At 47.4% G+C, this 13112-nt stretch overlaps 1 protein-coding gene across 6 annotated transcripts in view; it reads left to right on the top strand.

The window, feature by feature from the left end:
- LOC309621682 (uncharacterized protein) overlaps window positions 1-13112 on the top strand; it is a 155368-nt gene that overhangs the window by 20964 nt on the left and 121292 nt on the right. For 5 of the 6 annotated variants that reach the window (XM_082378373.1, XM_082378374.1, XM_082378376.1 and 2 more), the window contains exon 2: window positions 4723-4800. The exons of the other annotated variant lie outside the window; for it this stretch is intronic. In XM_082378373.1, the coding sequence (XP_082234499.1) occupies window positions 4723-4746 (24 nt within the window). In that variant the 3' untranslated portion in view covers window positions 4747-4800. The remainder of the gene's footprint in view (window positions 1-4722; window positions 4801-13112) is intronic. 6 annotated transcript variants of the gene reach the window in all.

Here is a 13112-nt window from a genome sequence, read left to right as displayed (position 1 = left end):
TGGAACGTTGTTTCTGAAACTTGCCTGACCCTCTGCTGGGTGCTGGTTAGACCTATGTGTTCTCAGACCCTGCCCTGGAGTTTTGACTTCATAGGTTTGGTGTGGGTCCTGGGAATCTGAATTTTTTGAACAAAGTGTCTAGATGGTTTTTATAATTGGGCATGTTCTAGAAACACCATTTTTGAGAAACATCAATTTAGAAACCTGTCCATCTGAGCCTGTGTTATCAGTCATGTCTGAGGGGCACCCTTACCTGTTCTTTTCTAGGCCTCTTAGATACTTGGTTGTGAAGGGCTGGCTTTTGTCCCATTGGACCCACTTCAATTTTTATCTTGACTCATGTTTTCATTCTTACAGTAAGGCTCTTTCTTATCTTGGATGGGACCAAATCAGAGTCCCTTGTCAACAGTGTAAGAGTCAGTTCTGAAGCCGTTATTTTTAGGAAGGTTTTACAGACACTGATTATTAAGTGCTTTGGGGCATTCTTGGAGATACTGGACTGTACACTTTGGGCCTCTGCAGAGAAAGGAATGTCCTGAGGCCGACTTCTCCCACTCTCTCCCCTGCTTGGGTTCAGACACTGGAGATAATATTAGCGTGTCCCCTTCCTCAGTAAGCGCTGACCAGAAATGGATGGAGAAGGGATCCTCATCCTTCAGAGACAGTTTGGTTCTGACCCAGGTGAATTGACAGATGGAGGAGATGGACTTTGCACGTCATTGTATCAACATTAACCTCCATTTTTACAAATGCAGGATCCATCCCACCTCCATCCTAGGAGGTGGAGGTGTTTTCATAAGCTGACACTTATGAAACAAATGAAGTGGGAAGTGGTCAGTGTGATGGGATTGGCGGAGTGTGGAAGGGGCTCTGTAGCGAAAAGCTGGAATTCACTTACTGTTGTGCCTAAAATTTTACCATTAGAGGAATTTGGGTGAAATGGTTCTCTTCAAACCTCTTATTCAACATGTAAGCATCCATAGAACAGGCACTACATTAGTTACTTAGGACTTAACAGGAAGAATTTCATAAAATGCCAGCAAAGATCAGGGTATGAAGAGAGTGGACTTTGATGGGGTGAAGTGTGGGCACTGTGAGGGCAGGGCTGGGGCAGGGCCACCGAGGACAGCTCAGGTGTCCGGAGGAGCCCAGGATACCTGGTGGTGGGGGGCACTAGGCAGAACTAACTCTCATTCACTTAATATACGTGTGTGTGTGTGTGCGTGTGCGTGTGCATGTGCACGCGCGTGCGCATGCTGTGTAATAGGGGCTTTACTATCTTTGATGATGCATCTGGCATACTTCTATCTAGTGTGGCCATTTCACATATACCTGACCAGTTGTAATGAAAAGCCAGGTGATCTAGATATGAAAGTTAAGGTTAAACACCATAATTGTGCTTGGGATTATGTTGCTCTTTTTTTTTTTTTTTTTTTTGGTCTATTTAATTTTGAGAGAGAAGCTCAGGAAATGATCCAGTTTCTGTACCTGCTTATCAGGAGAACTTGGCCAGCAGCAGAAACCTTTCCTTCTCCACTAAGGGCCTTTTCCCAGTCAGTTTTGAGGAGGGCTTGACTCTTCTGAGACCTCATGCCACCTAGAAAGTGCTTTAGGGCATGCCTTCTCTCTCATAGCTGCAAAAAATATTTACATTTTAAAGAATTTCTCAGCTCTTAGCTGGCTGAAAGAAACTCTGAACTTGGCCATTCTGGTGCCCAGCTGAAGCTTGTCTGAGTGGTCTAGGGTGTTTTCAGAATAGCGTGGAGATGGTGGGGAGAGTCTTTTTGCCACTGCTTGACCAACAGAGAAGTTACACGCAAGTACATCCCAGGGACCAGAACTCTGGAAACTTTTACAAACTGACCCACTCCAGAAAGAAACTTGACCCTTCGATGAAACCACGGGAGCTTTCTGGATGGCTTCATTGTTTCTTTTCTGGAGTGGTCAGAATCTGTATCTGGGTGGGAGGAGAAACATTGTCCCTGTTCCTGAAGCTGGAGTTTCCTTTGTCTACTCTGAAATAAAGGAGGGCCACAGAAAAGGATGGGGCATTTCTTAGGGAAATGAAACCCTCCTGAAGTACTACATCCCCACGCCAGAGGTGGGCCCGTGTACTCTTCCCCATGGTCCGCAGGGCTAGCATCATTTCTAAGTATCGATAAAAACATCATTGTGTGCACTTCCCTGGCGGTCCAGGGGTTAAGACTCCACACTTCCACTGCAGCGGGCACGGGTTCGATCCCTGGTCGGGGAGCTAAGATCCCGCATGCCTCGCGGTGCGGCCAAAAAAACCAAAAAACCAAAAAAAACCCCCAAAAAAACCTTTGTGTATTTCCTTTTAAGCATAAATGGACATCACAGTCCCAGTAGAATGTGAGGCCTTGAGCACGGAGGTGCTGTTGGGGTATCAGACGGGGCTATCTCTGTACCCCGTACTCTGCTCACCGCCACCCCCGTGCTGGCACTGCCCCCACTTAGTGCTTGCTGCCTTTAGGGAGCATCAGAATCACCCAGAGGCTGGTTAAGACACACACTGGCTGGACCCCACTCCCGGAGATTCGGAGTCACTAGGTCTGGGATGGGCAGAGAATTTGCATCTCCAACGCGTTCCCAGGTGATACTGATGCCGCTGGTCTGGGGAGCACAAGTGGAGAAGCACTGTGACACCAGGCACTTCTCCACCTTCTGGAGGGTGTGTTGGGACGGGCAGACTCTGCCCCTGATGGCGTGTCTGCCTGGGTGGAATCACTTAGTGCTGGAGGAACGGGTAGTTCAAAAGCCGTGGTTTACTGGAGGGAGCCCTAGCCCTGTCTTCTTACCCTGGGGCCTTCTCTCCTGCTCGTTCCCACAGAAGACCAGGGATGTGGCCTTTGGGGTAGCTGAGGGGGGGCATTCCTTGCCTCCTTGCAATCCCATCTCTCTGATGTTGCAGAAAGCTTTCTGGACCATGCCACTCTCCTACAGGAGACCCTTCATGGGCTTGCCATTGGCCTTAAGAGAAAGTCCAAACTCTCCTAAAATGACTGCCAGTCTCCCTCTCGGCCTCTGAAATACTCCTTTTTCTTGTGAACTCATTATGTTCTTCTTGCTTCCTGGGCACCCATTTTGCTGTTTCCTCTGCCTGGTATGCTCGTAGTCTGGCCACCTCTTGCTTATCAGACCTCAGCTTAGCCATCACCTGCTCTGGGGAGCTCCCTTTGACCTCTCTGGGGTCAGCTGGTGCCTCTGCAAAGGCTCCATGTCACCTTGTATTTTCCTCACTTCAGCTTCTCTCAGCTGCGTCAAGGTCATGATTACCACCCATTGACTTCTCTGTCTTTGTGGACTGTCGGCTCCCTGAGGGCGGGGAACCCATGACATGGTCATTCACATGACTCCAGGCTTGGCATGGTGCCCGGCATATCGAAGGCTTTCTTTTTTTTTTTTTTTTTTTATCTTTATTGGAGTATAATTGCTTTACAATGGTGTGTTAGTTTCTGCTTTATAACAAAGTGGATCAGCTATACATATACATATATCCCCATATCTCCTCCCTCTTGCGTCTCCCTCCCACCTTCCCTATCCCACCCCTTTAGGTGGTCACAAAGCACCAAGCTGATCTCCCTGTGCTATGCGGCTGCTTCCCACTAGCTATCTATTTTACGTTTGGTAGTGTATATATGTCCGTGCCACTCTCTCACTTTGTCACAGCTTACCCTTCCCCCTCCCCATATCCTCAAGTCCATTCTCTAGTAGGTCTATGTCTTTATTCCCATCTTACCCCTAGGTTCTTTTTTTTTTAATTTTTTATTTATTTTTATTTTATTTATTTATTTTTGGCTGTGTTGGGTCTTCGTTGCTGCGCACGGGCTTTCTCTAATTGCGGTGAGTGGGGGCTACTCTTCGTCACAGTGTGCAGGCTTCTCATTGTGGTGGCTTCTCTTGTTGCGGAGCACGGGCTCTAGGCACGCGGGCTTCAGTAGTTGCAGCACGTGGGCTCAGTAGTTGTGGCTCACGGGCTCTAGAGCACAGGCTCAGTAGTTGTGGCGCATGGGCTTAGTTGCTCCACGGCATGTGGCATCTTCCCGGACCAGGGCTTGAACCCATGTCCCCTGCATTGACAGGCAGATTCTCAACCACTGTGCCACCAGGGAAGCCCCCTAGGTTCTTCATGACCTTTTTTTTTTTTTTTTCTTAGATTCCATATATGTGTGTTAGCATACAGTATTTGTTTTTCTCTTTCTGACTTACTTCACTCTGTATGACAGACTCTGGGTCCATCCATGTCACTACAAATGACCCAATTTCGTTTCTTTTTTATGGCTGAGTAATATTCCATTGTATATATGTGCCACATCTTCTTTATCCATTCATCTGTTGATGGACACTTAGGTTGCTTCCATGTCCTGGCTATTGTAAATAGAGCTGCAATGAATGTTTTGGTACATGACTCTTTTTGAATTATGGTTTCGAAGGCCTTCTTGATCATTCTGTGAGATAGCTATGGCGGGGAGGAAACCAAGACACAGGTAGGTTAAGTGCCTGGCTTACCATTACCCTCCGAGTTAAACACCAGGATTCTCCCCCACTTCTCTGATCCAACCCCTTGGCCAAGTGACGCTGGCCAGGTTTTCTGCTTTGAGGCCAAGGAGCCTTAGGCACGGTCTGCAGGTCTCTTCTGGGGCTGTTAAAAGACTGGCTATTCCAAGTTAACAAAAATGGCCCTCTCCTGTTGTTTTTCAGGTAAACTGGGAAGCAGACTCTTGAGTTCACAGCTGGCCTGTTGTTTTGCATCTCATCAAGGAGCTCCTCCTCGTACAGGTAAGGGGTTGCTTCCTGGATCTGCTCATGTTCAGGCTGGTTGTGGGAAAACTCCAGCCATGCGATGCGCTCTGATAACCACCCCAAGTTCTCATGCATTAAAAAGAAAATCCTTAAAATATAGGGTGGCAGCTCCTCTAAGAAAGGTGTAAAGGGACTTCCCTGGTGGTCCAGTGGGTAAGTCTCTGCGCTCCCAATGCAGGGGGCCCGGGTTCGATCCCTGGTCAGGGTAATTAGATCCCACATGCATGCCGCAACTAAGAAGTCAACATGCTGCAACTAAAAGATCCTGCCTGCCGCAACTAAAAAAAAAAAAAGATCCCACGTGCCGCAACTAAGACCTGGAGCAGCCAAAAAAAAAAATTAAAAAAACGAAAGGTGTAAAGTGGTCACCTGCCCCATTGAGTTATCGGGTGAAGATGTTTATTGACCTGCCTGTCTTTCTCCTGGATGTTGCCGCCCATCTCAGTGCCCAACGCTCTTTCCTTTTTGCTGGGCACCCTTCACCTCTCCATTTGAGTTGGTGCTTTAGAATTCCTTTTCCTCCTTTAAGACTCAGCCAACATTTCACTTGTTATGTACAAACTGTCTGAAAGAGAGGGTGTTCGGAGCATAGCCTTTTCCCAGCTTTCCAGCGGAACGAATCGCTGCCCCTCTGCTGACACAGCACACTGCACGTGCCCGTGGTGAGCTTTACTTACTTGTTTGTACACGTCTTTTCCCCTAGCGTGTGAGTTCTTTTTGCTGCCATCTCCTATCTCGCATGGTTTCTGGCATGGAACAGACTTTCAGTAAATGAGTGAATGTTCATCTGAGGAAAAAAAGAAAAAAAGCCCTAGTAAACTAAACTGAGGCACAGCTACAAAAAAATGATAATGTATTCCTAAGCCAATGAGCTGATGTGTAGAGTGCCTTTTTGGATTAATGACATGGCTGTTTGCTCACATTACCACGGGTAATTGAGAATGTGCCATAATATGTTAAGTCGGCAGGAGTTTAGATTCTTACCCCTATTGAAAAGGATGAGAAGTCAGGAGTTTTTGTGTCATTGTCAGTAAGGTGCTAACTGACAGCCTGGGACCCTGAGCCGCCAGCCCCCTTGGCTGCCCTGGGAGAGACAGCTGTCTGCCAGCCCCTGGGAGTCCTGGGCAGCCCCAGGATTGAACGTGTAACCAAATGTATGGCAGTAAGGGAGCAAACAATTGACTTGACCAATTTATAACCCAGAGGAAATAAAAATATTTCTAAAACACAGTTTAGGTTTAAATAATTTTAATAAAAAGCTTTTAAATCATGCATTTCCATTTCCCCTGTAGTCTTAGTATGCTGGGATCTTTGAGAGACACACTGATTGGCTTGATGCCATTTTGCCTCATCCTGTGGGCTGGGAGTAGCAACCCCCAGGGCAGTGGTTTACCTGAATCTGGAGCCAGAATGGGGCCTGGGTCCTTTTAGGAACTGGCAGGTGGCTGAGTTCCCAGAAGCCAGGGTGGAGGTGGGGCGGGAGGGACTTCAGTCTGATTAAAGACCACGGTCACACAGGAGAATGCGGTCTTGAGTGTTCGTTCCTGCCTATTTATTTATTTATTTATTTATTTTTTTTTGGCTGTGTTGGGTCTTCGTTTCGGTGCACAGGCTTTTCATTGCTGTGGCTTCTCTTGTCGCGGAGCACGGGCTCTAGAGCACAGCCTCAGTAGTTGTGGCGCATGAGCTTAGTTGCTCCGCGGCATGTGGGATCTTCCCGGACCAGGGATCAAACCCGTGTCCCCTGCATTGGCAGGCGGATTCTTCACCACTGAGCCACCAGGGAAGTCCCCGTTCCTGCCTTCTTATCCTGCCTCTACATGAACAATACTCATTGTTCAGCCTTTCCATTTGCTTTGTTTGGCTGTGTGCAGCACGAAAGCAAAGAGAAAGAAGTTGTTTTCTGGTTTCTGGGTGTGCTTTCCACAATCTAGTAGAAGTACCAGCCAACTAGTCTCACATAAAAAAAGCGGTCATGTCTCCATGGTTTCTTCTGCTTGGTGCTGAGCCCCAGCCAGAGAGCTGCCTGAAGGAGAAGTTAGTGAAAGGCAAAGGAGTAGAGGAAATTTGACTCTCACCTGACCCTGTTCATCTTAAAGTTTCCTAGGGCTTGGGTAGAGGGAAGGTTTCAGCTTTGCCCAGGGATTTCTAGTCTCCATGGACTCCATTTTGTCTATCATACTTGAAAAATGAACGAAGAAAATTACAGTTTAAAAGCTCAGATGTTAATATATGAGTGAGTTTTAGCTTTTTAGGAGGTTATGGAATCTGAGATATTACCAACTGTTTTCTGTTGTACCATGCCTGCAGAAGCTGAGTGCAAGGTGGTGAGTATGTCTGGTCTTCATGCCGCCAAACACATGGGGAGTAGTACTTCCCAACTGATAATAATTGGCCACTCACTGAGCCCTAGGAGATCTCTGATTCTCAGAGTGTCTCCTGTTTTATGATAACAATTCTAATCTGGTTAGAAAAAAAAAATGAGGCAGGTTAAGTCATCACAGTACTGAGCTGGTCCCCCTCCACCCAGGGCATCTCACACATCAGTGTGCGTTTGGGCACACTTCACAGAGCTGTCTCATTGAATCTTGACAACCCAACGTCATCCTAATTAGAAAGTCCAAGAAGTGATCTAGTTCCTGAATTTCCTTAGAGCTTCTGAACTTTGTTTTGGATTTCTAATGTGGTGTTCTTCTTTCATTCAATTAAATGTTTACTGTTTCTAAAGAACAGTTTTACTAAGAACTGCTAGTGCCCCAGCAGCAGTAAAATTGTGTTATCAGGGTGCGCGAGCATGTGTGTGTCTGTGTGTGTGCGTTTGATATAGCCATTTTGGAGCCTTGGCCTTGATCCAAAGACACTGTCCAGCATGGGCCCCTTGTATCCAGGGCAGACATTTGGGAGCAATCAGAGCAAAGGCAACTAGCAGACAGAGCGACTGGTCTGCTGGTCCCGGGCTCCAGCGTCGTTAGCGTGCTGGTCTCTGACCAGCCAGTTCCTTTATTGCTGAAATGAGTGGGAACTCAGATTGCAGCTGCTGACAGATACAACACACAAAGTGGCACATCCCCCCTTAGGTGTATGGTTTTTCCAGGTGAAGCCTTTATCTTCAGCTTCAGGTGAGCCTTTATTTTATCTTTCTCTTAAAGAAGAAGCAAAATCTCCAAAATTGGTTTCCAAGTTTCATTGTAAAGCTGCACCCAGGTATTGACATCTCTGGGGAAGAGTTTGCTTTTTTCTACTTCCAGAACACAGTTGACGCATAATTTGGGAACCACTTTCTACTTTGATCACGTCACTTGTCAGCTGTGATTTGATGGCTGGTTTGTCTTATCTACTATGGGAGTTTTGATACTGATGTGAAAGAAAAACTTAGAAGTACTTGTTTCCAGGGAACGTCGGTTTTAAATGGAATATCTTAGGCTTTTGCTTTACAAAAGGACTGTAGGTGTTGTTTTAGATCACTCTCATGTCCTCTTTCAGTTACGAAATGACTATTTTCTGTTTCTTGAGAGTCTTTTTACGGTTATTATGGATCTGAGTTGGAAGGAGGCCTTCAGATAACTAGGTAATAAAAGTAACTTTTTCAAATAGGCAAAAGAGTGAAAAAATTTTCTCTTCCATCTCTTAATGAGAAAGAGTAAATTCCCTGCATTTTAAACGCTTCCTTTTCTCTATAGAGCATTTCTTAGAAGGAGCGGTTTCTGAGGCTTTCGGAATTCTCTTCTCTCAGGTTCCTTCTTCAAAGCTAGAGGAAGCCTTTGCTGGCTCCCTTTTTAGACTGATGCCACGGATGCTTATCTTTCCTCTCCTTTATTTCCTGGTGGGCAAGCCCTGCTGCTCACCTCGCCTGTGTTTTATGTGCCTGCCTGGGGTTGCTGCAGAGAAGTGCTTCTACCCTTTATGGCTACAATCTGAAAAAGAAAACAAATAGCTGAAGCTCCATCAAGTCCCAGCAGGCTGGGGAAAATAGTTCTCATCCTCCTTGTTCCTGGGTTCAAAGTGCACTTTGCATTTTACGGGGGTGATCAGCCCTCCCAGGGTGCTGGTTTGAGTGGGCCTGCGTTTGAGCCTGGTGGACAATTAACCACACCGACCTCCTCCTCTTGCCTTTGCCTTTCTGGCTGAGTTGACATTACTGCTCTGAGTGAGAAGCAGCTGTTGCTCCTTTGAGCGGAGCACCAAGCAGGGGTGGGGGGACATTTGATCCTGTTCAAAGGGGATGTCTCTGAAGCATGAAGATTGAACTGATTGTGACCCCACCCGAGGGGGGAAGCAGAAGCGCCCTCTGGAGAGCTGGCCGGGAGGAAGCCATCAATTACTAATCCCGTTGGCCTGTGGGGTCTTCAGGGTCTCATATCCATTTAAAAGAGAGAGAATTAGGGTTGAAGGTAATAAAATAGGCCTTAAATTAGAGGAGCAGGGGGTCATTCTTATCAAATTTTTGTGGTTGTTACGGAGGAATAAAAGGCAGAGGAGATAATTTCGTTAGCCCCTTTAAGATCTGTATCACAGGGCGATGGCATTTGGGGATGGAACAGAGCCTCACAGGGGCTGGCCAGTTGCCTCCTGGTAAACCTAGAGCCCGATTTCCATAGCACTGGGGAGGGCTTGGGAGGCCCAGTGATCATTTAGGGCACTGTGGTCAGGAAAAGAGTTTCTCCTGCTGCAAATGAGTTAGCGACTTCAAACCAGCTGATACAGGTCTTGATGGACCACTTGGCCTGTTACTCAGGAACATGCATTCACACTGAAAATACAGACATCCGCCGGACAAGAGAGCTCGTTCAGAGCTCTGGGACGGTGTCTTTACCTCTGAGGAAGGCTTGCCAGTCATCTGTTGTCGAGGTCACTGCTTCAGAGCATGATGGCCCCGGAATTCCCGCGAGCTGAGCAGTGTTCAGGTGCCGAGGAGTGAGCAGGACGGTGAGGCTGTGCCTTCTGTTTGATGAGCCCTGTTCTGTTCACGGTGTACTTACACTTCTGCTGCTTCATAAATACCCTGCTGGGTGGGCAGGTATTTCTGTCCATGTTTACAGAGAAGGGAGCGAGGCAGAGAGAGGTTATGTGACTTGCCCTCTCTGGGTGGGGAAGTGGGGGGTCTGGGATTCTGTCCCTGCACTTCTGACTTTCAAATTCAGCCCTCTGTGATGGTAATGAGAAGAAACCGAGGGAAGAGGAAGAGGGGGTGAATGATAGAGAGTCCTCCAGGAGAGGGGAGAGAAAAGTTTGATGATCAACAGATAGTTCTCTGTACCAGCCACCAGCTGGCACCATTCCCCAAGGCAGCCTGGTTTCTTTCTGAGGGTGAGCAGAGTTTTCCAGGTGGGCAGGGCCAGGGAGGTGGGAGTTGGGGGAGGTTGGAGAGAGGGCAGGATGGGAAGGGCTCTTTGTATGTATGAAACAGTCCTAAGTAAAGTGCTGAGTAACGTCTGGAGAGCCTGTGTCTACGATCAGAAAGGCCAAGGCCTCAGCTGTCTGCATCACTGCTTCTGGGTGGTTTATTCCCAGGGCCCAGCCTTTTCCGTGTCCATCTTCATTTTCACTCTTACTGTCTCATATCTGCTTGCTTTCCAGTCTCCAGCTTCTCCCTCTCTGCTGTAGACATTTCCGCTTAATATTTTTGAACTTAGCTCTGAATAAAAAGAAAACTTCTACTAAGATGTGCTAATAAAAACCTCAACCACTAGTAAGTACATTTAATCATAGCTTCAGTTTGTATAGTTCTTATAAAATTCTATCCCCCCATTGGTTCAGGAGCCGATATTTCCCCGTACAAGTTGGTAACGGAGACCATAGATGCCTCCCTTTTGGGTGGGCGTGGTGCTGTTGGGAACTCCAGCCAATGTTTTCCTGAAATGTTGTCTGAGGGGAATTTCGGGGGTTGGAGGAAGATTTTCACTTGTTTCGCTGGTGCTTCTCCATATCCTGTACAAACATCTTTGCCCTTACAGTCCTCAGAGGCCCTCTTACTTTGGCCATGTACTGTTCTTTTCCTTCATTACTGTGGCTAATCAGAAGTTGGCTGGACTTCAGTGACTCTTAAAAGCCTTTCTCTCTGGCTGTGTCCAGGCAGTTGAAGTGCAGTGTCAGAAATGATGTGAGTTGATGAAGAAGAAATAAACAAACCCAGGCAACATGTGAGGAAGCCTTGGCAGCCCTGCTCCTGTTTTTCTGTAGTTTTGATCTCAAGGAACCAGATTGCCTCTGTGTAGAAGGAACAAGGCCGTGAGGGTCCCTGTGCCGGGAGCCTGAGCTGTGCCTGCCTGTGGGCCTTCTGTGTTAGAGCTACACTTAGTCTCCTAAACTCTGGGATGAAAATGAGTCGTTCATGTTCGGCAGAGTGCAGAGAAGTCACACGTCTGCAACCTGAGCTATATGAATATGGAGTAAAAATAGCATCTGTTCAGGGAAGCAGAACATTCCAGAATGCTTCAGTCCCCTCTTGGCACCAAAGCCAAGAGTGGAGAATAGGAGAGCTGGGAGGGACTTGAAAGAGCTTCTTGTCCAAGCCTTTTAATTTCAGTCCAAGACACTGAATGACTTGGCCCAGGCTCTGCCCAAGCTCTGTCTTGTTTGGACAGCTTCATACGTTTGGTCCCTGGCATGTTTTATAATAGGTGCTTCATGTGCACTTGTTAGGCGGGTGAATGATATACATGAAGCTATGACTTCAGACTCCTAGTCTAGTGCTCTTTGAGATATTTTATAGGCTGAAAAGTCTGTAAGAAGTGGTGTCAAGTAGCTTGTACATAAATAGTTGAGGCTTTCTTGAGATTACAGGTAGGTTAGAAAATTGAGACGTAGCAAGATTAAACTGATGCCTTAAAGTTGGTGGTGCAGTTGATGGCAAGACAGGCTTTCTCAGGCTTGGGGGTGGCTGGGAGGCAGGATGCCACGTGGTAGCCTGGGTGAGGGGTGCCCTGTGGAGTTGGGCGGAGCCTGTGCCTTGCAGAGGTGGTGGTCCCAATCAGTCCGGAGGAATCAGGACAACTGTGGAGGTTGGGCTTGAAGTTGCCCCTCTACCCAAGAACAGTACCTGACAGCCAGAGCCCACTCTCCTTCTGTGGTTCAGTGCTTCCTTTTCAGAGGGACATGCTACTTGGAGCTTATCACACTTGCAGTCTGTTGGTGGACGTGTGTGTGCGTGTGTACACGGTGCTGTGGGTATGAGCGGAAGGCCCAGATACGTTTGAGCACCGTAGCCAGAGGCGGAGGACTCAGTCCTCCACTCTGGTAGATGCCACTGACCGGTACATCAGGCTCTCCGCCACTCCCAGCCTCATTTTGAAAATTGCAGCCCTGCTGTCAGTGGCCCCAGCCAAGTAAATAAACCAAGTTGCGCAGTGTCATGTGCCTAGAGACCCACAGTGGTGGCAAGCACACAGCTACTTTCAGGCTGGTAACTCAGAGCGTTGCGGTTCATCTCTCTCCCTTATTTAACCTCCCAGTTAACTCACAAAGAGATTTACCATTGCAAGTGAGTTTTACACTTTAGAGTAGTTATAGGAGATTAATTCAAGATGAAAAGTTGCCAAAGAGAATTTGGAAGGTCAGGATATTCTGTTTGAATTCACAATCACTGAAGAGATGTCATTGTTTACGGCTTGGTTGGTTTCATCCACCCACTCTGGCCCAGCCTCCTAGCCTGGCTGAGCATTTTGCATCTTTTTAAATTGACCTCTAGGCTTCACCACGTGGCCTTGATGTCCGGGGGTGAGTGTCCTTCCTCTGGAACTCTTGGCACCTGACCACTTTCAGGTGGACTTTCTGTGCTGCCTCAGAGAGAGAGAGCACATTTCCTTCTGGAAACCTGTTCCAGCCGACAGTCCCTTCACAGGTTCACCAGACCTCTGCTGATGCTGGCTTTGCATGACATCTCCTTGCTTCTCTTCAGGAAATAGGCAGCAGACATCCAGTCTCCTGGTGGGTCTAACCCTGATTGATGCCTACAGGAAGGTACCGCTGGGTTATCGGCTTCTGCTCTGTGTTATAGATCACAGGGCTTATTGATCTAAAGCTGGCAGGCATTCTGCAGGCCAGAGGTGGGCCTGACCAGGTCTCCATAGCAGCAAGAAGAATGATGACTGTTGGATAAGTTATTAGATCTTGAATAAAAAGAACAAACTTAATCTTGCACAGTGGCATTAATCATTACTTGGTTTTTTGGTGAAAGTCAGGCCTGGGGAAGTAATCTTGTGATAGTGCCAGCACGGTCTGGTGTTTGAACTTCTCATGGGGGCTGTTCCTTGGCACTGATATGGTTCTTTGTGATCCTATGCTGTTCA

This window comes from Balaenoptera borealis (assembly GCF_965194805.1).
Source record: "Balaenoptera borealis genome assembly, chromosome: 2".
Taxonomy (NCBI): Eukaryota; Metazoa; Chordata; class Mammalia; order Artiodactyla; family Balaenopteridae; genus Balaenoptera; species Balaenoptera borealis.
The sequence above is the reverse complement of the archived record's forward strand: the minus strand, read 5'-3'. Positions and strand labels throughout refer to the sequence as shown.